The sequence below is a fragment of the Pipra filicauda genome, unplaced genomic scaffold, assembly GCF_003945595.2.
Source record: "Pipra filicauda isolate LSUMZ 115617 unplaced genomic scaffold, ASM394559v2 scaffold3_size10097308_pilon, whole genome shotgun sequence".
Taxonomy (NCBI): Eukaryota; Metazoa; Chordata; class Aves; order Passeriformes; family Pipridae; genus Pipra; species Pipra filicauda.
The window spans coordinates 2715843-2739511 of record NW_024104532.1 but is presented as its reverse complement, the minus strand read 5'-3'; the positions used below and the strand labels follow the sequence as shown (position 1 = coordinate 2739511).

At 44.0% G+C, this 23669-nt stretch overlaps 3 protein-coding genes across 14 annotated transcripts in view; 2 read left to right on the top strand and 1 right to left on the bottom strand.

Annotated features, from left to right (window-relative positions):
- Positions 1-9957, top strand: part of SFXN1 (sideroflexin 1) — a 24950-nt gene extending 14993 nt beyond the window's left edge. For all 4 annotated transcript variants that reach the window (XM_039385252.1, XM_027718638.2, XM_027718645.2 and 1 more), the window contains 7 exons: positions 246-321; positions 925-1010; positions 2196-2323; positions 2860-2909; positions 7562-7611; positions 8269-8316; positions 9570-9957. In XM_039385252.1, coding sequence (XP_039241186.1) covers positions 246-321; positions 925-1010; positions 2196-2323; positions 2860-2909; positions 7562-7611; positions 8269-8316; positions 9570-9666 — 535 coding nt within the window. In that variant the 3' untranslated portion in view covers positions 9667-9957. The remainder of the gene's footprint in view (positions 1-245; positions 322-924; positions 1011-2195; positions 2324-2859; positions 2910-7561; positions 7612-8268; positions 8317-9569) is intronic.
- On the bottom strand, positions 8394-19395 carry KIF20A (kinesin family member 20A). Of its 3 annotated transcripts, none has more exons than XM_027718624.2 (19): positions 19122-19395; positions 18504-18676; positions 17931-18020; positions 17696-17815; positions 17099-17237; positions 16823-17010; positions 16588-16732; positions 15677-15877; positions 15333-15444; positions 15162-15233; positions 14464-14607; positions 14220-14385; positions 13810-13974; positions 13110-13249; positions 12911-13013; positions 12048-12258; positions 11566-11657; positions 11146-11283; positions 8394-10296 (listed from the first exon to the last, which is right to left on the bottom strand). In XM_027718624.2, exons 2-19 carry the CDS (start codon positions 18657-18659, stop codon positions 10024-10026), a joined length of 2655 nt encoding a protein of 884 aa, XP_027574425.1. In that variant the 5' UTR covers positions 18660-18676; positions 19122-19395; the 3' UTR covers positions 8394-10023. The 3 variants fall into 3 exon arrangements, with proteins under 3 accessions (XP_027574425.1, XP_027574426.1, XP_027574424.1); XM_027718625.2 differs by having other exon boundaries at positions 19157-19395; XM_027718623.2 differs by having other exon boundaries at positions 19191-19395.
- The window catches only part of BRD8 (bromodomain containing 8), a 24263-nt gene continuing 19988 nt past the window's right edge, over positions 19395-23669 (top strand). For all 7 annotated transcript variants that reach the window (XM_027718620.2, XM_027718615.2, XM_027718616.2 and 4 more), the window contains exons 1-7: positions 19395-19504; positions 19800-19896; positions 20774-20843; positions 21741-21790; positions 22648-22770; positions 22908-22988; positions 23428-23492. In XM_027718620.2, coding sequence (XP_027574421.2) covers positions 19486-19504; positions 19800-19896; positions 20774-20843; positions 21741-21790; positions 22648-22770; positions 22908-22988; positions 23428-23492 — 505 coding nt within the window. In that variant the 5' untranslated portion in view covers positions 19395-19485. The remainder of the gene's footprint in view (positions 19505-19799; positions 19897-20773; positions 20844-21740; positions 21791-22647; positions 22771-22907; positions 22989-23427; positions 23493-23669) is intronic.

Here is a 23669-nt window from a genome sequence, read left to right as displayed (position 1 = left end):
GGCACAACCAGCAGAACCCGATTCAATATTACAATGCTGCTTGATAGATGACTTTACTGCTAGTGAAATAAAATGGTTTAATTTAGGGTCCTTTTAGGTCTTCCCTCCACATCTTATTGCAGCAGCACAAAGAGGTCTACTTCTTAACTTCGGGGGGGGCATAACTACATGTGTGAAATGTAATTATTTTTAAAAGTGACATAAATGTAGTTGTGCATGTGCAAACATTTTAATTTCTCTTTTAGCCAGCTGGGAACAGCCTATGTTTCTGCCACCACCGGTGCTGTCGCAACAGCTTTAGGACTTAATGCACTAGCGAAGGTATTGCTGTATTTTTTTCCATTCTCACTAGACTGTGGTGCTCTGTGAGATGTTTGCAGCTCATTTCTGCTCTGGTGTATCTGTGTCATGTGAACAGCTCCCACTATGGAGTTCTGATGGCCTTTGGCAGCTCCTTTCTCTACATCACAACCTTATTTTTTCCCCATGTAGAAGGTTTTATATATGTTTTTCAAACAGCCTGCCCTCAGATATGTCAGACAGCCTTGTGTTTGGTTAATGCAAACTGTATCTAATAAGGTGCCTTTTTTGCAGTTTCTTTTTCACATGTCAAAGGCATTTAATAGTACTTGCAAGTTAATTGGAGTGGAGATGTAATTACACTTCCCCGTGATGCTACTAAATTCAGAATGATTTCGCCACTCTCCTGCCACTGCTCACTCCTGAGAGAAGCATTTGTGACTTATTTCATGTTTACTATTTTTCTACCTCTGCCCCACCAGTGAGTTTTCACTGAATTTTAATGTAAAGGAAGTAGGTCTGGTCTATGATTATCAGATGAAGCATTTGAATATGACCTTTGGGAAAGCCAGTGATTATGTAAATCTTTTCTTTTCCTTTTTACCCCCTCTGTGTGTTTTACAGCGCGTCTCACCTCTTATAGGACGGTTTGTTCCTTTTGCTGCTGTTGCTTCTGCAAACTGCATTAATATTCCACTAATGAGACAAAGGTAGGAAAAAGAACAAAGATCACTCATGCTGGAAGAAAGGATGTTACTGAGTTTGTAGATCAGCAAGTTATTAAGTAAGGGACATTCTATATCTTTAGCTTGTTTCAGACCTTGCAAAAACCTCATGCAGGATCTTGTTTTGACTGATTGTTTGTGGCAGGTATAAAATAGAATATCCTCATTCTCTTCAGGTAAATATCCATAGAGTTCTTCAGTCTTGGATCTCAGAAGCCAATTACTGATCCTTCAAAACTTGATCAACATGGATCCTGGAGTACAGACTCCACTCTGAAAGAATACAGTAATTTGAAAAATGGTGCTTCAAATCCCACATGCAGAACTTAATCATAGAAGTCAGGCTCTGCAGTTCTGTTCGATCATCTGAGATTACAAAAATATGCAGTTTGTCAGAAACAAGCTTTCATGTGTTCTGATTTGACATGGAGTAAGAATAGTAGTAGGGAAAAACAAATTAAAAGCATCCTCTTAAGGTTAAAAAAGGGAATATTTAACTTTTGTATTTACAATGGAATTTGATCTTTGGTACTATTTTATCTTTTATAAAATATGAAGAGAAGAATAAAGGCAGTCAGGATACCTGCAGTGCTCTCTGCTTCTCCCAGTATGAGTTTAACACCTAACCCTGCTCTTGAGCAAAAGACCTAATAGAGAATAATGCAGCTACAGAAATGTAGTTTGTGCATCATTTTATACTTGCAAATATATTCTTAGTGGTTGAAATGAAAACTCAGACTCTAGAACGCCAGAGGGGAATTTTCACATAGACAGTGAAACTAATCTTCTGTATTCCATGAGCTATCTGTCGGAAACAACTGATAAGGCAATCCAGAAAATTCCATTTTTCCAAAGTGCTCTTTGAAGGAGCTTTTCCTTTCTGTGTGCTACAGAGTAAAACACATCTCCTTTCTCCCTTTCTTGGAAGTGTGACCAGGTTCAAGCAGCAGATTGTTGTTACAAATATTCAGTTGATAACTTTACAGCATATTTTTCCCTAGATTTTTCTCTTTTGAAATTTTTTGTGCTGAAGAGTGTTACAAACAGGCTTAGAAAATAAAATAAAACACATCAGTCTTATAATTGACAATTTGAAGGGATAAAAGGTGACAAAAAAGGGTGAATAAGTTCACCTCAAGCACTGCTTTATTTTTACTCCTTATTCAACAGAGAAATCAAGTTTGGAATCCCCGTCACAGATGAGGATGGGAACAGAGTGGGTGAATCATCCAAAGCAGCTCAGCAGGCAATCGCCCAGGTGGTTATCTCAAGGATCCTTATGGCTGCTCCTGGAATGGGTAAGAATAACTGCAGTCCTGTGCAGCTCCTGTTTGTCGGTTCCTAATGTGAGAGAGAGCTTCAGTCCTAAGTGATTTTTCTCAGAGGCCAGATTGCCTCACAGTTCCTCAGGCAGTGTTTGCCTTTCTGGTAAGAAGTTCCCCAGAGAAATGTACATTTTTCACTGTGAAATCATCCAAAGTGTGTTACACTGAAGTGCAGCAGAAAAGCTCCTGGGATGCTTTTGCAGAAATAATACAGATAGCAAAGGAATGGTAGCAAATTTTACTTGCTTGGAATTGGTTTAGTGCTCTTGTCCAGTGCTGAGTTACTGAGCTCAGGTTTAGTTACATATGCAATTAAAAGTTTTGCTTATTGGGAGAATTTAACTCTGTAAATACCAGTTCTGTATCTTGAACTGGCAATGTGCAACAAAAACCCAATGAATGACAAAAGGCTGTGAAAACTGTGTTAAGGTGTTAGTTCAGCTAAACAGAAAATGAAAACAAAGTGCTTTTTTCTCCAAGGTTAATGCATTTTTTTATCTTACTTGCAGCAATTCCTCCCTTCATAATGAATACATTGGAAAAAAGAGCCTTTTTAAAGGTTAGTCTTACATAATCTATGCATTTCAGATCCTAAGCTAATATTTTAATGAATATAAAATACTTCCTGAGGCTTCTTATTTGCCTCCCAAACACTGTGGGAGCACATCCCTGTAGAACTTGTTTTACAGCTGTCACTTGCTTTCTGCCTTTCTCAGAGATAGCTTGGTTCTTTTTATCACAATGTAAAATGACATTCAGAAAATAGGAACTTTTTTGTTGTTATTTTCATGATTGTTCTTAAAATGCACAGTTCTTCCTATGAAATCTACCTTCCTTATACTCAGTCTTGGAATAGAGTTTATGGGGGAAAAGTGTGAACATTTTAATAATGCTGTTTTTTTCAGGAGAGCAGTAAGGAGGCTTTGCTTAGCTGCTGTAGTAGCAATCTGAGGTGGGAAACAAGAACTCTCTTTTGAAAAAATTTCTTTTGAAAATCATCCCTTAAAATTTACTGGATTTAAAGTTCAGTATAGGCATAGAATGGCCATTCTTCATCAAAATTACTTATTTCCTCTGTTCTATTTATGCTAATGTAGCGTGAAGCCAAACCCCTGGTGTAAGTAAATCCATAACCTGCATCAACATTATGCACTCTGTGTGCATGAGAGGGTAAAGAACAATAATGAAATGAGTCTTAGGGTTGTCTACTACAAGAGAAATAATATTCAGATGAGGAGGTCTTTCATTTTTTTACCTGTAAAGGGAGTTTCATATTCACCAGCTGATATCACTGATTTAATTATTGCATAGCTCCAGGCAAAGTCTCTGCCTGTGAAATCCACCTAACAGGCTTAAGAGAATCTATCTCCTTCCTGTTAGAAAAAGTTTGAAAAAAAAGCATGGTCTGAATCTTCAGACCCTCCCTTGGAAAAGTGTGTGGGGACTGGGAGGACAAGCAGGTGGAGTTGCCTGTTTTGTTTGTCTAAAATGTGTAAATTATACCTCTTACTATTTCTATGCTTCCTTTTACCCGTGCAGTGAGATTACATAGTTAGGCACACCATTTTAAAGTGCTTCTGTAGATATAAAAGAGGAACAGGTTGCCCAGGGAAGCTGTGGCTGCCCCATCCCTGGAAGTGTTCAAGGCCAGGTTGGACAGGGCTTGGAGCAACCTGGTGTGGTGGAAGGTGTCCATCAATTAATGCTATCAGTTCAGCTGGCAAACACGTAACATTGTGAAGAAGTTGCAGCAATCCTCAGGGTTTGGAGGCAAATATCTGTTGTTTTTGTGTGGTATAATCACTATAAGGGTGTTGTGAATTTTTCAGATCAGCAAAAATGAGCGATTTCTTCAGTGACTACTCAATGGTCTTTGGTACCATCATGACCGTTTATGCTCACCTGTTCCTCTCCCTCAGCCTGAGAGACTGTGAGTTCAGGTGAAACACTGCTCTGCAGGTAGTCAGTGGTAACACTTGGTAGAGATTAGTATTAAACCACTAAGGAATGAGCTGTACTTTTAACAAACAGCTTCTGCATGTCCTCTTGAGGTTCCAGAAGCACCATCCCATTCACAGCACTCCAACACCATCCCTGCAACGCTTTTCTAACTCACTGTCCTTGGCCTTTGCTTTGCACACTACCACCCTTGGAAATAATGCCTTTTAAGCAACACACAAGGCCAGAAAATAGGCAAGTGGTTGTGAAATGATAAAAAAAAAATAGAACGATGGTCTGCAGTCAGACAGAAGGAAATGTTCCTTGAATGCTGGTCTGTTATAGCAGCCTGTCATCCTCTGATATTTGAAATGAGATGTAGGTCATGTAGCACTATTCATCCCCCCACATCCCCCAGTGTTTTGCACTAAGACATCGGTGTGAATTAACGGTATTCCCAAAAGTTATTGCTAGAAAATGAATCAAGAATGGTTTTAGAACACAAGCACATACTTACAGCTTCAAAAAGCATCTAATTATTTCTGACTTGAAAAAGTATTTTTATATGTACATCTGATTTTGCTGTAGGTTTCAGCAGCAGCTTTGGGGCCCTTTTAGGTGATTATGCAGTATTCTAGTAATTGATTAAGCTACATAATGTCTGGTTTCATTGTCCCTACTGACATACACCTGACTAGCTCTTTGTAAAACCAAGGTATTTTACCTGCTGCAGCAGGAGGATCCATAAACACCCTTGCTCTGAGGCGCAGCATTTACTGACTTTATTTACAAGTCACTTTTCTCCTAAGGAAAGAAATTGGGTTTTTCCATAAAAATTTACGAAAACTCAAACACTAAAGTTTTAGTTTGTATTATTACTCTTGCAGCTCCAGCTTCAGTTTCTCTCCTGTTCTGCATACTGTATTAACATGCAGAAATTTCCTCATATATCTTTAAAACAAGTTCTTTGGGGTCTCTTAGTCTGCAACTGAAATCTGTATTCAAAACTGGTAAAAAGCAGAACAGAGAGCTTTTTTTTCAAGCATTGTTCTTGAATGTCTTATGCCCTGCAGTCTTCCGTACATTCCTAATTTCACTGTCATTTCATTTAGTTGTTTTTTTTTAAAACAGGCAGAGCTGGCCTGGGAAAGCTGGCAGATTTTTAGATCCAACAATGAAAGGAAGCAGTTAGAAAAAAGATGATTCTCTTTAAAGCTTTTGTTTGCTTAATTATCATTTCTCCATTTTCTCTGTTTGCACTAACCACTAAAATGTCATAAAGACATCTGGAAATCAGATCCTGATTCATTGGGAACTGCCTTCTTCCAGAGTTAATGGATAGTTCTCTAACACAGTCAATTCTTCTGCTGTCTGTCGTGTGCTTCTCCATTTTATCTCTTTGTAGGGGTGTGCAGCCTGCGTTTGAGTTTTGTTTTATTGCTTTGTTTCCTGGGCAACTCCAGTTCTTAATATTGACCTCTCACAGTGTTAAGAGTTTTTCCTCACCATCTTTCTTGATTAGCGCAGTCTGGTAACATTCTGGAAAAAGCAAGGCTGTAACTCAGATCAAGTTGGCAAAAACTGTTCTAGCACGTGAACTAGATGTTGTTTATAGATTCTGTACGAGACAACACCTCTTTCAGATCAATGACCAACTCTGGCGAAGGCATGAGGCCATCTATTCCTCTCATGGCACCTTCCAGGAGCCTTTTCAGTTATACAATTATATTTGGGGCTTTTCTGTTATATATTTTAGGTCCCACATTCCCACTGCAATGTGCAGCATCCCTCTCCCTTCCTTCTCAGAGACAGAAGTCATTTGCAGTAGAGAGTTTGTGTTCACATCTCGTCACGGACTCTCCCGATGTATAAAATGTAAAGAATTTTGGGTGAATTTATCTCATCTGAGAGTCAAATGAAGGTGTTTAGGGAATGCCAGAACAGCAAAGCTCTGCTGCCTTCACTCTTCACCCTTCCTGCTGTTCCTGTCTGTTCCCATTTGTTATCTGTTGTTGCAGGTGATTGCTGAATTGCACAGTTCTTCCTGCACTCATTTCTGGATAACAGATTGACTCCAGGAAAAAAAAATAAAGAGAAGCAGTCTCCTACATCATTTCTTCTCCCTCAGGTTCTGGAGAAAGTTTACTCCACACAGGCTTGTTTTCTCTGCCTTCTCCACTGCTGTGACCTTCCTCAGCCCTCAGCTTTGTCCTCCTGAGCTTTCTACATCTCCTTTGTCCATTTCTGTTCTCAACTAGTGCCCAGCTTTTGTTCCCCAGCTTCCCCTCTAACTTCTGTATCTTGAGAAGTGCTACTTGCAGAAACAAACATCTTCATTGAAAACATCATCCACTGCATCATGTGATTTTTAACTCATGAGCTGTTTTGTTTTAAAATCCCCTTTGTGTTTTCATAGCAGCTCTGTAAGTCCTGCTTTTGAGACACTGCTTTTAGTGTAGCAGCAGTGTCCCTTGAACAGATCTGGGTTTACTTCACTAGTAATGGATTTCAACTAAAATTCTAACATGGGGGGGAGCGGGTTCTTAAATATTTTAAAAGCCTGCAAAAAAGCTCTATTTCTTGGCATATACTCAAGTTCTGAAAAAGTTATAGTAATGAAGATTATGCTAAAAAATGCATCCATAGGTTATTAGTTGCTTTCTCAGCTATGTTTCCCCGATCCTTCAGCCCTTTTTTCTTTCAATGAAAGGTGAACTCTTGCAGGACTGGAGTGTTGCTACAGGGACAACTTCCTACACATCAAGGGAAATCATATGACAGGACAAGACTGAGAGAAGCAGACTTACCTTTTTCCTTGACATCTCCCTTGTTTATGGGTGGTGGTTCCAGTTGCACATTAAAACCATTTGATGTCACCAAAGGAGCTGTAACCAGACCAAGCTCTTCCTTGGAATGCCTGGGAAAAATTCACTGAGCCCTTTAGAGATGTGGTAGCAGCACACCAAATTTCAGCTGTCCTGCTACTGTGGGCTTGTGTGACTCAGAGAGAAAGCCCAGGGGCTCAGCATCACATCCTAAATCAATCAGGATCACAATGTATGTTGTTTCCTCTGGGAATTTCCTTACTACTTTTCAAAAGGGATTTGGCTCTCAGACTGGAGCTCAGCTTTAAGGTACACTGCCTGTGGGTTTGCCTTCATGTCCAAGGGTCTTTTAGGTGCAAAATCTGTCTTTTAGAAAACAAGAATTCCAGAAAGGGGGAAGGGAGAAGATAAGATACCATACTCACTGTGTATGGTTTGTTTTCAACAGAGATATCCTTGGTTGAGTGCTCCCATTCAAGTTGGATTAGTTGGAGTCTGGTAAGTGATTTTTTTTTTGGGGTTGGGTCTGCTATTTTAAGAGATACTTGTAGGTTTTTTGAGAGAGTAGCAATATTTGCACTTTGTTCAAAGAAAAAAAGGTTGAGAGGGTTAATGAGGCTGCAGCAGTTACTTCACTTCCATCTCTGTAACTGATAATACCATGTTAAAAACAAAAAAGCCATTAGAAAGGAAGAAGCTGCCAAGAAAAGCAGAGGGAGGGGGGAAAGGAGTGGCAAAAAAAGGCATGTGGCAGCTTGATTAGAAAAGGTGCTTTGGCTGCTACCTCCATAAAGTCAGTGGAATCTAATCCTGAAGGCTGATGAATTCTTGAAAGATTTGGTTAATAGAGAGTTTAATTTGCTGTGTCTAGCACTATCTGGTGTCCTGCACACTAATGTAAAACACTGTAAGGACATCAAATGATACTTTTAGACACATTTGGAAGCATGGTATTGATAGATTTAGTACTGTGTAATTGGTGAATTATTTAATAAGGTACAATGCAGAGAGAAGTAAACATAGCACTTTGTGGAATGTTACCTCACTGTGTACAAAAAAAACCAAACCGGAAAACTTTTTACCTAATCATGCATAAGGTTTTTGAATTCTCTTTTAGCACCCTAAATATTGTAACCCCATTTTTGTCTCCTCTAGTCTCGTGTTTGCAACTCCCCTGTGTTGTGCATTGTTTCCTCAGAAAAGGTGGGTATTGCTGTTATTGTTTTCACTTTAATGTTACACTCCAGATCCGTGCACAGACAGAAACAAAGGGTCAAGCATTGCCTGGTCAAGCACACAGTTTTATTTCCCATATAACAAAGGTGATAAACAAGAGAATATACAGAAAAGTAATACCTATGTTACTCATCAGTAATATATAATAGTTGTTTACAAACCCCTAGCAGCTCAAGATGAGATTTATACAATATATTCATGTCCAGGAAGGTTACGGATGCATTAAATACAGTAAGAGCCCATTTTATTTTCAGCTGGAAACTCTTCTAGTTATACAGAACAGCATTGGACTATCTGTGCTTATTTGTAATTTGATTAATATTTCTTAAGAAAGACTTTTTCATCAATACAAAAATAGCTCAGTAGTGAAAACTGTCTTATAGTGAAAATTGTTTCTAGCTGAAATAATCATGAAGCCTGAATGAGTTATTTACAAATTAACTTAGCTCAATTTGGTATGTAGTATGGACAGGGCCTTAAATTCAGCTGAGCTGTCCCTCATATTAATAACAGTTGCCTAAACAGACTGCCAGATGTAGCTTAAACAACCCAAGCTGGAGCTGAATCCATTAAAAAAAGTACTGAACAACTAAGGTAGCTTTGACTTCCAGAAAACAATACCCAATTTTCATCAGATGCAATTGTTCGAGTACAACAGATCCATCTGACACCATCTGTTTCCCTGCTTGGCCTAGGACAGAGAGCTGTGGTAAACAAGTGTCACTAGGCTACCTGGAGATGACAAACCAGCCTAGCACACGTGGTACAGGTCTTGATTTTAGCCAGGGCTCTTCAGTTCAGAGGAAGACCTTGAACTGTGTTCAGGAAATTGCAGCTATTCAAATGACCTGGCAGCTTAATTCACTTTACTGTGAACTGGTTCTCATAAAAGTAAACCTTTTATTGAACTGAATAAATCAGGTGGTAAGTTAAATAGGCAAATACATTATATTTAATAAAAACACCTTTAGGAAGGTAAGTTTCTCTTGCCAGCTACAAGTTAGTGGATCCCAACACCATTTCCTGACTCCATAGACTGTCTTACTGCCATTTGAGCAGGGATTCATTTGTCTCTGATCTAGTTTGCTTCCCTTATAAGACATTTAAAAAGATGTGAAAACTCTTTCACAGTCCAGGAAGTTTAACTAGATGCATCATCCATCTTATTTTACACTCAAGTGCTTGCTTTATGTAACCATTTTCCTGTTTCTTTTGCTCAGTTCTATGGCGGTATCACGCTTGGAGCCAGCACTGCAAGCCCAGATCCGAGAGAACAGCCCTGGCCTAGAACGTGTATACTTTAATAAAGGATTATAATTCAAGGAAGGCAAAATATCTTTCAAGGAGGAACTTGTGAACTTATTTTTGAATTGTGTGCCAACATAGTTGAAGATGACAACTCACCTTTAACTTGTCCGTTTGTTAAACAAGTTTGATCATCTGCGTTATTATATAGTTAAGGACTTTCCTCACTGTAGTGTTTAAATTACAAAAGGTCACTTTGTCCACTTTGGTATTGATTAAAAGTTTATCGATACGTACCCAGAAATGTTTACATAAGCTCTCAAGCAGCTACAATAACAATAAACAAGCGCACAATGAAAACCAGATGCCATTATATTGGATTTGCCACCTGTTCCAGTAACAGCAGGGCAGGAATCTCTTTCTGAAAAGTCATAGAGCGACTGAACGAAGTTGCCACCCTCTGGCAGCAACAGGACGGGTGGCTGAACGTGTCAGGAGGTTGTGCAGGAAGGGCTTTTTACCAGGGGGCTGATTAGGTTGTACATTTTCCCTGTTGGCACAGAAGCGTTTCTTGAGGGTGGATGTTGGAGGAGCCTGGAGCTTCTGCACCGTGTGGTACTGCTCGGCAATGCAGGCCGCCTTCTTGCGCAGGTCCAGCTTGACCAGCATCATGTTGTTCTGCAGTTCTGCCAGGGTTTGGTCCTGATGAAGGGAAGGCAATATATATATATTTATATAAAAAATATAGATATCACAGAATCATAGAAAGATCTAGGTTGGTAGGGATCTTAAAGATCATCTCATTCCAACTCTTCTACTGTGGACAGAGATATCTTTTACTGGATCAGGTTGCTACAAACCCCATCCAACCTGGCCTTAAACACTTCCAGGGGTGGAGCATCCACAACTTCTCTGGGCAACCTGTGCCAGGGCCTCAACACCCTCACAGGTAAAGAATTGTTTCCTAATATCTGATCTAAACCTACTCTCTGTCAGTTTGAAGCCATTCCCCCTTGTCCTGCCACTCCATGCACTTGTAAAAAGTCCCTCTCCATCTTCCTTGTAGGCTTCCTTCAGGTACTATGACAAGTTGTCAAACTCCCCGGTTACTGTGAACTGGGGAGGATAAACTGCCTTTTGCCAAAATTCACTCACTGTTCTACTAAATAAGGCCATGCTTCAAAGTTTCTACTGTCAACAGTAAAAAGTTCAATAACAAATAGGAACAGTAGGGCTGGGACAAAACTGACTCCATTCTGCTGCAAATATGCTGCCATAGCAACTGTGATCGAGTGGATAAAGAAATGAGAACTCGGAATTTTCCTACTTTAAGTACAGGCTGGCAGTTAACAGGAACGATTTGGGTCTCCTTTGGAGAGGTAAATGTGCAATTGAAAAATCAGCAATCTAGTTCCCTTCATGTAATAGTATGCACTAGCAAATAAGTCATTTTTATTTGCAGCATAGAACTGAGGTTACTCTAATTATGGGCAAAGCACAAAGACTAAACAACCCCCCCCTGTGCAACCCCCAACAAAACAGACACATTACCTGTCTGGCCAGAATGTCATCACACGTGCAGAGGGCTTCTCGGAGCTTCCCTGCTCCTGTGCTGTGGCAGCACGCTCGCTCTGCAGACTGGAGAGACTCCCCAATTTTTTGTAACTCTGAACGCAGCAACCTGACATTCTGAAGGAGAGAGATTCAAAACAGATGGGTTTGGCACTGCTCTGCAAACAAAGCCACTCCAAGGTAATTCAGACATGCAGCACTGAGGGAGGATCCCATCTGCGTGAGATACGCTGGGATCACAGATACCACAACCATCAACATCTCCAGTAAGTTCAACAAGCCCATTTTAACTTCAACCATCCGTTTAAAAACCTGGAAACAGCAGCCCCAAACACTCTTTATACTGGCAACCACCTTGACCTGCAAGTGTTCCTTTCTGTAACACAGAGTTGGAGTTACCTTCTGTCCATCCTCCAGCTTCCTGTCTACATCCATAGTAATGGGTCTGGCAGAGGGCGGTGGCTCCACTAATTTCTGGTACCTGTGCAACTCTAGGAACAGACAAAAAGTAGTGAGCAACAGGACATTCGCCAGCTTTCAGTATTCCTGAAGTTCAGGACTTGCCTTGAGACAAGCTGCCACAGGCAAGCCAAGAAGAGCTTTGAGTTTGTACAGACCTGCACAGACATTCCAGGCTTCTCCCTTTCAGTTACACAAAGGGACTTAAGAATTTGAACAGGGAGATTATCCTGCCCTAAAGTCCATTATCATGTGAAAATGAAGAGAAACACTGCCCATCCAGCACATAATTCCTGTTATCTACAACTCAGAATAATGGTTTCAGGGTGTCTGAATCCAATGTACCCTGAAGAAAGTCTCTCTAACCCTGTACAAGGATCTCTCAGGCACAGGTCAGAAGCAGCGCAGCATCACTGCCATACCTGCAGTCGTGGTATGTAACTCCCTCTGACACTGCTCCAGTCTGGCTTTGGTATCTGCCAGCTCCTTCTGCACAGTAGATGAGGAGGTAGCCACTCGCTTGGATCGACGTAAGCCTTGCTCCGAGTCCTTTTCCTTAGTATCCAGACTATCCAATTTTTCTCTGGTCTCCCGCAGAGTAGCTTGGAGCTCCAAAATCTCCTCATCACGCTCCTTAGAAAGGAAGTTTGTTCAAATATTCAACAAGATTTTCTTACCACAACTTTTCTGAAACTTTCTATTTCTTCCTGGAGACTTTGTCAATCCCACACTTCACACATTGGATCCAGCCTTTAAAGTCCATTAAGTGAACACAGTAAACCCACTTCCTGGGAGCCTAAACAACTTTCTTACAGCCTCTAAAGAAAAGGGATATTTTGGAGAGTTGGCATCTTCAGAGAGGTCTGCAACAAGCCCCAGAGGCCACTCAAATGCCATGGCATGTAAAACAGACGGGCCCATACCCAACATCACAACTAAGAGCAAGAAGAGAAATTCACACAACTTATGTGAACCTGAAGAGTGCAAAGCAAGCCACTAGTGAAAAGAGTAGGGTGGGGAGAAAATTGTGTTGAATACGTGGAGGAGTCAGGATGGTTGCGCATTAGCTTCCAGATTAAGTGCTGAAAATTAGGAAGCCTAGTGAGCTACGTAAAGGAAGAGACAAGAAGCAAAAATTGTGGATCAAGCAATCAAATATCACAAAAAAATACCTCAGAAAGCAACATCTTTCAGTTTGCATAAACATTGTCCTGGACTCAAGTACCCTGAGTCTCCTCCCAACCCACTGCCATTTTCCTGATGTTATTTCATTGCTTGAACAAACCTGGATCTTCTCCTGGTAATGGTCGGTCAATAACTCCTTCAGGATAGTCAGTTTTTCCTCGTACAGTTCCTCCAGCTGCTCCCTCTGAGCATCCACGTGTTGGCTACAAAGAGAACAAACAGCTCCATGTCAGGGTGTGGTGGTTCTGGGTGCTGCAGCTCAACCTGAGCAGAGGGAGGGGGATCAGCACAGGCTGTACCTCCACCACTGCTCCTTCTGTTGCATGTACTCCATCATCTCATTGCAGATCTCCTCACGCAGGCGCATCTCGAGCTGCAGCTTCTTCAGCCGCTCCTGCACCAGCAGCTCTCGTGCAGCTTCTGCTGCACGCAACAAGTCCTGCAAGAAGGACACAGCTCCACTGCCCACACTGCACAACAGAGTTAAAGCCTGGAATTAACTAAGTGATCCTGTGTCTGCAGGCTGCAGTGATCTGCAGATTTAAGATTATTTTAGTCGCTTGGAAAGAGAAGTTGCCGGGGTTCGCTACCTTGACACATGACAGCTTGAGTCTCTGTAGGTGTGTGACTTCCATCTTGATCTTTCAGCTATCCCAGCTGCCTGCTTTTGAGTATCTAGGAAGTTTGATTGTTTTTCCTCAATTTAGCCACCTGTTCTGCATGTTTTCTGATCTCTAGATTTCAGGTCTGCACCCACACTCTTACTGTCACTATTCCACAGATGACAGTGTTTCCAAATTAAGTGTGTGTGTCAGGTTTAGACCAACTATGAAATATTTGTGTCATAGATTCCCAACCTCCTGGGTTCTATATCCTACTGAGGTTCTCTGTCACCTCTCTTGGCATGGTGCCAAGCTGCAGTCCCACCTCCGAGGCCAAACTAACAGTCATGTTCTTGCCCTTCTATCCATAAAGGCTGTAAAACAAATCACAACCCACCTTCTTCTCATACATGGAGACATCTGCCTCATCCTCAGTGTCTTCGTCTTCTTCTGAGTCCACTTCTTCCTTTGCCTCTGCCCCCTGGCTGGTTCTCCTGCTGTGCTCTTTGATGATGGATTGAAGGGATGGAAGTCCCAGCTTTGTGGGAGGCGCCTGCACAAGCTGAAGAGGAAAAGATCATCATTGCTGTATGCAAAGCCTGAGAGTTGTGTAATCTTTAAACACAGTCCTTCTCTGCAACCTGTTAGTTTAGCAGAATCTGTAAATACTCTAGAGGTAAAATAAGCCACTAGAGAAGCGTAGGAAAGACTTGTGAGCATGCCCCCCTCTCCTTGTGGAAAAGGGCCCATTCCCACAGAAGCAGGATATACCCTGGCCATGCTGTGATCCTGGTGTCTGCTACTCACCTGGCTGGCAATGGCTGAGAACTTGGCTACATACAGAGTCTCATCATAAGTGGACGCACACTGGTTGATGTTGACAATCATGCAGGAGCGCCCGCGCCCAGTGAAGAACCCCTGGAACACACGGGTCAACTTGCTGTCCCGGAATGGAACCACCATCTGCTTTGTCCTGTGGGGAGAGACAGGAGTGAGCTGGGAAAGCAAAACAGCCCAGTCACACCCGCCCTCTGGAGCTCTGGATGCTCACCTGGACTGCTGGTTCTGGCGGAGGGCGGCGATGCAGCGGCCCAGTGTGTGCAGGGAGGTGTTGATGTTGTTGGCTTCTTTCATTCGGTCCCCACTCTTCTGGTCCTTGCAGCGCTCAGACCCTGCCAGGTCACACAGGGTTAACCTGAAGGAAACACAGCGATATTCTCACAATGTGCTGGGTTTGTCCTGCTCTATCCAGGTTTACAATTCAGACACCCTGCAGTCACCTTCTCAGCTTCCTCATAAGGGCATGGAACGCTCCTTTGGGGTGCCTGGGCTGTTGCTGGATGGAAGGGCCTACCCTAAGTGTAGGTGTTACATAAGGTAACATCATAGCAAGCTTTGTGGTGTCAAGTTCAAAGATCCTTTGTCAGTCCGTGAAACAGCCATTTCCCAGGTACTGAGACAACCCATTTCCAGGTAGCTACATCCCAGGAACAGACATGTTCCTGCTGTAAGGGTAGGGTTACTCACATTTACCTTCATTCAAAAAGCCTGAGAACTACCTCAAGTTGTGCTTTGCAGTACTCCTCAAACTCCTGTCAGTTCCAAGACTTAAGGTTGGGAATTTTTACTTCTTTCCTTTCAACAATACCTTTATCAAGATATTTCCCATATTTCAGGTCCTCAACAGAAGAGACAGGGAAGCTGAATCCACTGAGAACACCCCCAAATCCCAGAGAACATGAAACTTACTCGCTGATTTTTGGAACAACTTCACTGCCACCTCTTTGCAAGTGCAGAATCCGAATGGAGAAAACACTGTGACTGTATAGAAACAAGTAGATATTTAAAAACAATGAAATAACCTTCAAAAGCCCCTCAGAATTGCATTTCTGCCTAAACAGCCCCCGTTCCCCTTCAGACCTGCGACTGGAGTTCTGGTTCATGTGGGTGCTGGCAAAACTCTGGTTTTTCCTACCCAGTTTCAGGAGCTTCCAGGCTTCATTAGCATCCTGGACATTGAACCAGTTCAGATCTGGAAAAGCAAGCACGCATTGGGCACAGCAGTTTAGGAGACTGGCAGAAAACTTATCTCAGCCCCAACTTCATCACTGCTTTTCCCTGACATTAACAAACTTGACATTCCCATAATCCAGATATCAGAGGTCTCTGTGGGGCTCCCCAGTGCATCACTGCTAAGCCACCCACCCACTCAGTCCTAAAGTCTTCCTAGAAAGCCACTAAAGATCCCTTCCAGGTAAATCTACCTTTCACATAGGGGTTGCCAGTTTGGTCCTCACAGAGCCGCAGTGTTTGCCGCTTGCGGTTCTGTCCAGAGAGAGTTGGGTCTAACAAGTCATAGATTAACTCATTGTAAATCTCAAAGAAGGAAACCCAGATGGAGAACTGCACATTTCCTGTGCTGGTGAGTGAAATCCGATCCAAATCAGCCCAGAGAGGGCCCAGTTCTGGGGAAAAAAAAGAAGGAAAACAAATCTTGACTGCAGCTTTTCATATGTGCAACTGGAATGGTTTAGCTGTAGAGTGAGATACATTCTTTAGTGGGAAAAACCACCCCAGAATCAAATTATTCTATATACCTCCTCCCATTTGTATCTACTCTAATGCCTGTCCCCACTGAGACAGCCTGAAGTTTCCTTTAACAGTATCCTCTATTCTGTGTAAGGACTTTTTATATACCTGATTTTGACTCCAGAATTACAGGATATTTCAAACATGAACTCCTTCCAGCATAAGTTAAGTTTTAGTCCTTGTTACCTCAAGCACTCCATGCTTCTAAGTACCTAATCATCTGGTAGTTCCTGGGTTTGAAAGTCTGGGCACAAGTGCTCAATGCAGCATGTCACTTTAGCACCCTGCTTCCCAGCAATGAGCTGCTCAATAACCACATTCCTTAAATGAAGTGAGTGAGTGAGTGGCAAGTAACTTTTCATTTCATGTGGCTTGGTTATTAAGCAGCAGTGAATTCTTCTGATATTGGCAAAATATATGCACAAAGTTCTTCTTGCCTTGACATCCATATTTTTCAAGGGGAATATTTGTGAGACTACAGCACCTTTACTCCCTTACCCACAACACAGCATCCAAACAGCCATCACCCTTTCTTCCATCACAAGCAACAAAAAGCAGGTAGAACACAACAGGCTTCCAGACATACCTTCAGTCTGGCTGATGTCTGAACGGCTGGTGAGTTGGCTGGATGAAGAGAGGCCAGCAACTCCACTGTCAAAACTGCCACTGGTGGTGGCCTGGAGCTGAGATTCAGCACTGCAACTCCTCTTCAGTGGCGTTAACAGCTCCTCCTTGAAGGAAACCAAGAACACGAGCATGTAGGTGGCATGACACCATCCCTCTCCTTTTGCTATCAAGCCTCCCAGAAGCCCCATGCTTACCTCCCAGAGACCCCCCTGCAGCATCATCTGCTTCTTGGTCTCTTCCTGCTTCACCTGCCTGCTGTCCAGCCAGATCACCTCGTTGGAGAGGGAAGGCTTCAGGTCCATGGCTTGGTACAGCTGGTCCCCCACACTGTTGAAGATGGTTGCCAAAGAGCGAGGCAGAATCCCCCCATCTTGGTTGGTGCCTGAGGCAAGAACAGCAGCAAGCTGAGGATTCACATGTAGCAGCAGACAATCCCTCAACAGGCTCCTAACACCTAGTGCTCTCCTTACCCTGAATCGTGTGAGTCTTCCCTGAATTGGTGATGCCATAGGTATAAACCAGACAGTTCTGCCCATTCAGTACATCCTTTATCACCTGTTTCATTGTCTCATCAAAGAACAATTTCTGCCCCACGTCTGGTCCAAAGATCTGCAAACAAGACACAAAAAACGGCCTCATGTAGATCTCTCCTGTCCTTTGACTGCTGATGTTTGCTCAAGGGATATTACACGGTCCTTTTTCCCTCCACTAGCCATGAGCAACCAACCCACCAGCAATTCCAGCCGAGCCTCTTACAAAAACAGGCTGTTCCTTTGCTTAATCCAGTAACATTTGATATCACTGCAGCCTTTAGTCTGTTTACAGGCTCATGAGCAAAACAAGAGTTTGGCATTTGCTGCCAAAAAAAGCTGTCAGGAGCAGCTTAAAAAGAGAAAAACTAAGAAAACAGCAACAGAAAAACTGACGTAGAGAGGATTGTACGAGACTGCAGAGCTCAGGCAGTGCGCCTTGAGATCAGTGAGTATGAATAAGCCACCTTTTCAAGCTGGTAAGGCTGGTTTAAGCTCAGAAAACTTCCAGATGGATGGTTTGTCCCAGTTACCTACCCGAGTGAAAGAGAACCTATGCAATGCTTGTCCCACTCCACGTTCCATGCACCGCATGGTGAAGGAGTTCTTAGGAGCTTTTAGAAGAAGGGTCTCTGAGTTCTCAATGCAGACACAGCCCTAAAGAACACATAAAACCCATTATTGCAATGATCACAGCATAGACAGTAAAGGACAACAGCCTCTCCCAGCAGGCACACAGCCAGCTCAAAACCTGCTTCATTTGGTATCTCACCTGGTCTTCCCCTTTTTCCACTTCTGTAGATTTCAGAGGTCGAACTCTTAGATAGACCTTTAATTTGCCATTATTGTCTTCAGCTACAGCCTGCAAAAATCAGCACAGATTAAACATGGCAGCCAGAGAGGCAGCACACAACCACCCATCAGAACAGGTAACAGGGACCACAGCACAGAACACACATATTGGCTACCCCTGTCAGTGCTCAGGAACTTCTCTGGTCCCAAAAACACCAGCAATGCCAGAAGCTTTCTTAGGCATTTCCAAGCACACCAGCATTTTTCTTTGTTTATCTAATGAATCAGACCAGCAACCCTAAGACCTGACACCAAAACCAGCCCCCAGACCAAGCACCACCCTAAGAGAGTCCCAACTGTTACGAGGCGTTCGCTGACTGTGCCCTTCACAGTCCACTGCTCCTAAGAGGAACTGCTCCTCACAACGCAACAATTTGTTCCAGCCTCTTTTGAAGAGTCTCTGTTGCTCCTGCATCACATCAGCTTTGTACAGAGACCAGCAGCCACGAGTGAAAACGCTGCCCTGTTTGTGACAGAAGAGCTCCAACCTCACCTGGGAGCTCTCCAGGTTTGGGGAGATGGCAGAGAACTCTGACAGCAGGTCTTTGCGCAAATCAGCCCCAAACCCAGTTGCTGTGGACTCAAGCACAGGGGAAGCTGCAACCTCATCGTCAGAGAACAGCCCTGGGGAGGTAAGTGCTTCTGCCATGACGTCTCACACAGCTCCTGGGGAAAAAGGGGCACAGGACAGGGTGATGTTACAGCAGCTCAAGCTTTGCTCCCCACAGATACACCCCACAACCTCATGCATCAATCCCCACAAACACAGACTGCTCCATGGAACCCTCCCTACACGCAGACACACAGGATGCTGCCGCAAATCTGCACAACCCTCACCACCTCCCAGGACCCCAAACACACCCCCTGCACACACAAACACCACCCGGGACCCCAAATCCACCCCCTGCACACACAAACACCACCCGGGACCCCAAATCCACCCCCTGCACACACAAACACCACCCGGGACCCCAAATACACCCCCTGCACACACAGACATCCAGGATCCCAAACACACACAGATCACCACGTGAGACCCTCCAAATACACGCCATCAAACAGAGCTAATGCATACACCGACCGCCACACTGGATCCCCAACACAAACTCACACTCAGCTCCGCACTGGCTGCCCCCCACAACGCACACAGCAGAGAGCACCACGCGGGGCCTGTCCGTACAGGTATAGCCTGCCGCGCGGGGCTCCTTGGCACGCACACGACCCCGCAGCCGCCACCGGCCGCCCCGCGCCGACTGTCGGGATTTCAAACCTCGCCGCCCGCCCGCTCCGCCAATGGGGACACGGCGCGCGCGCGCTACGGCCAATCAGCGGCCGCTGCTGGGGCAGCGGGGGCGGAGCCCGACCAACTGGCCGCTGGACGGGGCGGAGGAGCAGGAGGGGGAGTGGCGCCGCGCACTTCCCGGCGGGCTTTGCGCACGGCTCCGCCCCGCCTTGCTCGGGGCCGGGCGGGGAAGATGGCGGCGGGGACTGGTAGTGAGTGCGGGGACGGGCGGGAGCGGCGGCGGGGAGTGAACGGCGACGGGGCTGTGGCGGGGAGGGGAATAGGGGAAGGGCCCGAGAAGAACGGAGCGGTTGCCAAGGGCCCTTCCGGGTAGGGGCAAACGGTGCACGGGGGGCGGGCACAGTGGTTCGGGGAGGGGCGGGGCTTCGGGAGGAGGGGCGGGGCCAGCCATCCGGGAGGGGCGGGGCCAGTGGTGGTTGTCCCGGGGTCCCGTCCCGGTGTTCCGGGTGCTGCCCCCGCGCACTCCTGTCCTGTCCCGTCCCGCAGAGCACAAGCTGCTGAGCGCCGGCCCCACCGAGCCCTGGTCCATCCGCGAGAAGCTCTGCCTGGCCTCCTCCGTCATGCGCAGCGGCGACCAGAATTGGTACGGGAGCACAGAGCGGGGAACCTGAGCGTGTGCGAGGCACCGGGTACCCGGGGCAAAGCGCGGGGCTGTCCCCCCCGCCTCTGTTCAGAACAAAGATGGTGTGTCAAAGGTGTTAGAGATGTACCTGGACAGGCTTTTTGCTGCCTTCATAACTATTGTGTGAAAGCAGAGGTGTGTTAAAATAAAGAGTGATGAGAGCTGGAGAGAGACTTTGGACTAGGACATGGAGTGACAGGATAAGGGGGAATGGCTTCAAACCAACAGAGTAAAGGTTCGATTGGAGATTAGGAAGGCATTCTACCCTGTGAGGGTGGTGAGGCCCTGGCACAGGTTGCCCAGAGAAACTGTGGCTGCCCCATCCCTGGAAGTGTCCAAGGCCAGGTTGGACAGGGCTTGGAGCAACCTGGTCTAGTGGAAGGTGTCCCTGCCCACAGCAGAGGGTTGGAATGAAATGATCTTTTAGGTCCCTTAATGGTCCCACACCATTAGGTGATTCTTTGTTAATAAATTGGATGAGGTGAGTTGCGGTCAAGAAGGATAATTGGTAGCAGATTCCTGTGCACTGAAGCTGTAGCTCTGTTTTACTGCCTTTTTCCACTTACAAAAGTAAGATGTTTGTGGAAGTATAGGCACGTAATCAGAATCTAGAAACTTGCTTTTTCAAAGCAAAGGAGCAAAGGTATTTTTTATTAGGAGCGGGCAAATATTTTCAAGTTTTGTACTTTATACTGTAGTAATTCCCAAACATAGCAGCTCCTTGGTGAGTTTATCATGTTTAGGGGGTTATTCAATGATGTCGAGACAGCTTGTCAATTTTTCTCTGAATGGTAGTTGGGGAAGAAAGTGATGGTGATTTGCCATTTCCCTCCTGCAGGGTCTCAGTCAGCAGAGCCATCAAGCCTTTTGCAGAGCCAGGGCGTCCACCTGACTGGTTTTCCCAAAAGGTAAGATACTCATATTTGAATCTTGGGAAAAAATGAGTTCTACAAACGGATATATAAAGCCTAGGAGAATGTGGTTTTTGTTTTAAAAACACGTAGCAAAATTAATTTGGAAAAAAAAAAAGTTATTTAAATCAAATACTGTTTTTCTGTTTCTGAAATTAAACTTGAGCTCGCAGTCCAGTTGGATAAAGTTAAGAAAAAGACATGGATGATCAAAGAAATGAAACAGCTTTCCTTGTGAGGGATGGCTAAGTAAGGTAGAACCCTTAACATGAAAAGATGAGTAACAGGAATATACCAGATCTCTGCATAATCAGAAGTGCCATGTTGAGGATGAATAAGGATTAATTGTTCCATGCTTTGTCCAGTAAACAATTAATAAGTAAGTCTGACTAAAGAGATTCTTCACCAGGCATGTGATTTAAGGTGTGGAATTCCTTGCCCTAGGAATTTGTGGATGCCCATGTATCTTGGTGTGTCCTGCTGTTTGAGCCAGCACCTGGGACTTTTGTCCTGTAAGGGACAGTTGGGGTTGTTATGTTGCTTACTGTGTCTGTTGAGCTTTGGAACTGGCCCTAATGTAATGTTATTTTGTCTTCTTTGATTAAATATTTTGGTTCGTGTTCACAGATGGAAATGTTACAGCTGCAGCTTTTGCTTGCTTTGATTTCTGTATTGTTAGTTGGGAGCATCTGTTCTTTAGCTTTGTTTTTGCTTCCTCACTGTGAGCTACGCTAAACTATAGCCTTGAGGGAAACTCTGGAGAAAACTGTGAGATTTGTTCATAAAACCTTGGGCCTCTGAAGAAGTGGGAGTGAGTGCCCTGTGAGCTTTGTTGATAGGTGTTAGCTCAAGCTGACTCTTTAATGTCCTCTGACTTCCTTTGTCTCTTCTCAGCACTGTGCATCTCAGTATTCAGAGCTCTTGGAGACCACGGAGACCCCCAAGTGAGTACAAAGTCTGACCCAAGCACAGTCTGCAGCAATCTGGAGGGACTCATCGGTTCTTACAGCAAAGTCCTTGTCACTGTTAACTTCCTTTCTTCCCCAGCCAACTCCTCCCTAAAGGAGCATTCAGGAATGTGAAAATTCAGCTGTGATAGCTTTTGTGGGTGGACAGTGGGATCAGGGTGTGGCAGATGGGGAAGGTAACATTTATTTGTCTGGAATAAAACACTACATGTTAGTCTTACTGATCAGAAGCTTTACACATAAGTTTATAATTTAGAGTAGAGGTAGAGAAGACAGTAGGAGCAAGAAGGGGAGATGTTCCATATTTGTCCCTACTTTGCAGTGGTTTTTTACAGCTTTTTTCTCAATGGTTTCACTACAGCTTTGTGGTCTCAGATATTTATTGCTCTTAATTCCAGGCATTTTGTTTGGGGACTTCACATCAAATTAACTTAAAGGTGGGATGTCTCAAAGTAGTATTTGTTTGTAGTAGTGCTGAATGATCTTCAGCACTGGAGATTAAATGACTTCAGTAGAGTTAGTCAGAAAAAAAATAGATGTTTCTTCATGAGTAGAGAAGAATCTTCTCTGAAGTGGAATGATTGTTTTTTTTCAGGTTGAGAATTTTTTTGTGGACTTGCATCTTCGATCTGTTCTTGAAATCTTTAGCACTAGGTGCACTAGATAAAAATTTCAGAAGAGATTGTACTGTCCCAGACCATTTCAGGGAATTGGAGGAAGCTGATTTTTTTTTTTTTTTGCGCATGAATGTGTCAGGAGTAACAGCAGCCATTTATGAAATGAGAACTGAGTTTTCTGAGTTTTGTATGTAACTTTTTTTTTTCTGTTTGTAGGAGAAAACGTGGTGAGAAGGGAGAAGTTGTGGAAACTGTGGAAGATGTTATTGTGCGGAAACTGACTGCAGAAAGGGTTGAGGAATTGAAGAAAATTATTAAAGAAACACAGGAAAAATACAGGTACATGGCAGAGATGTTAAGCTGTGGCACATCTGAGAGCCTTGTCCTGAAAAGATTGTCTAAGTGGGATGGTGATTGGGGTGAAAGTGCTGCTTTGGGTTTCCTGTTCAGTAAGTAAGAGGGTTTTCTGATTACAGGCAACTGAAGAAGGATGCAGAGCTGATCCAGGCCGGACACATGGATAACAGACTGGAGGAGCTGTGCAATGAGATTATGATGTGGGTTATTTCGTTATTTCCGTGTTGTGCTTTCTTCTGAAATTGTAGTTCCCTGACACTCTTGTCAGGCATCTCTTGTTTTGTGTACTTTGGGTGAAGAGAAATGCAGCAGCCGGGCAGATGCTTTGGCCTCTGAGGGGGGACTTAGCTTAGCTCAGGGGATACCAGCTTGTGTGGAACATCGTTTGGAGTTGCTCAGTAAAGAGCTTGGTGATGTTTTGCAGCATCATGCTTGCTGCTCCATTTTGATAATCAGCTGGAAGTGAAATTTCCTGCCTAGTGTGTCATTCTCTGGCTCTGCTTCCCTCCTCGGGGAAACTGAGCCCAAATCCGCAGGGGCAGTTCAGTGTTGTCCCAAGATAATGGGACAGGGGGTCAGTAAACTGATTGTGAAGGAGGAACTGAGACACTCTCTAACAGGTTTTGATTCTGTATACAGAAAGAAAAAAATGGAGGAGGAGGAGGCCGAAGTCAAGAGGAAGGCTACAGATGCTGCTTATCAAGGTAAGCTGGAGATGAGCTGCCTTCCTTTTCCTTGGAGAGATGTATATATTCATAAGAACATCTGGGAAATACTTAGATCTTATTAAGACCTGCAGTAGGAATTCCTTGACCCTAAAGTTGGAGAGAAAGATTGTATTCTCTTTCCAGCACTATATTTGTAACAGGGCAAAATGCAGA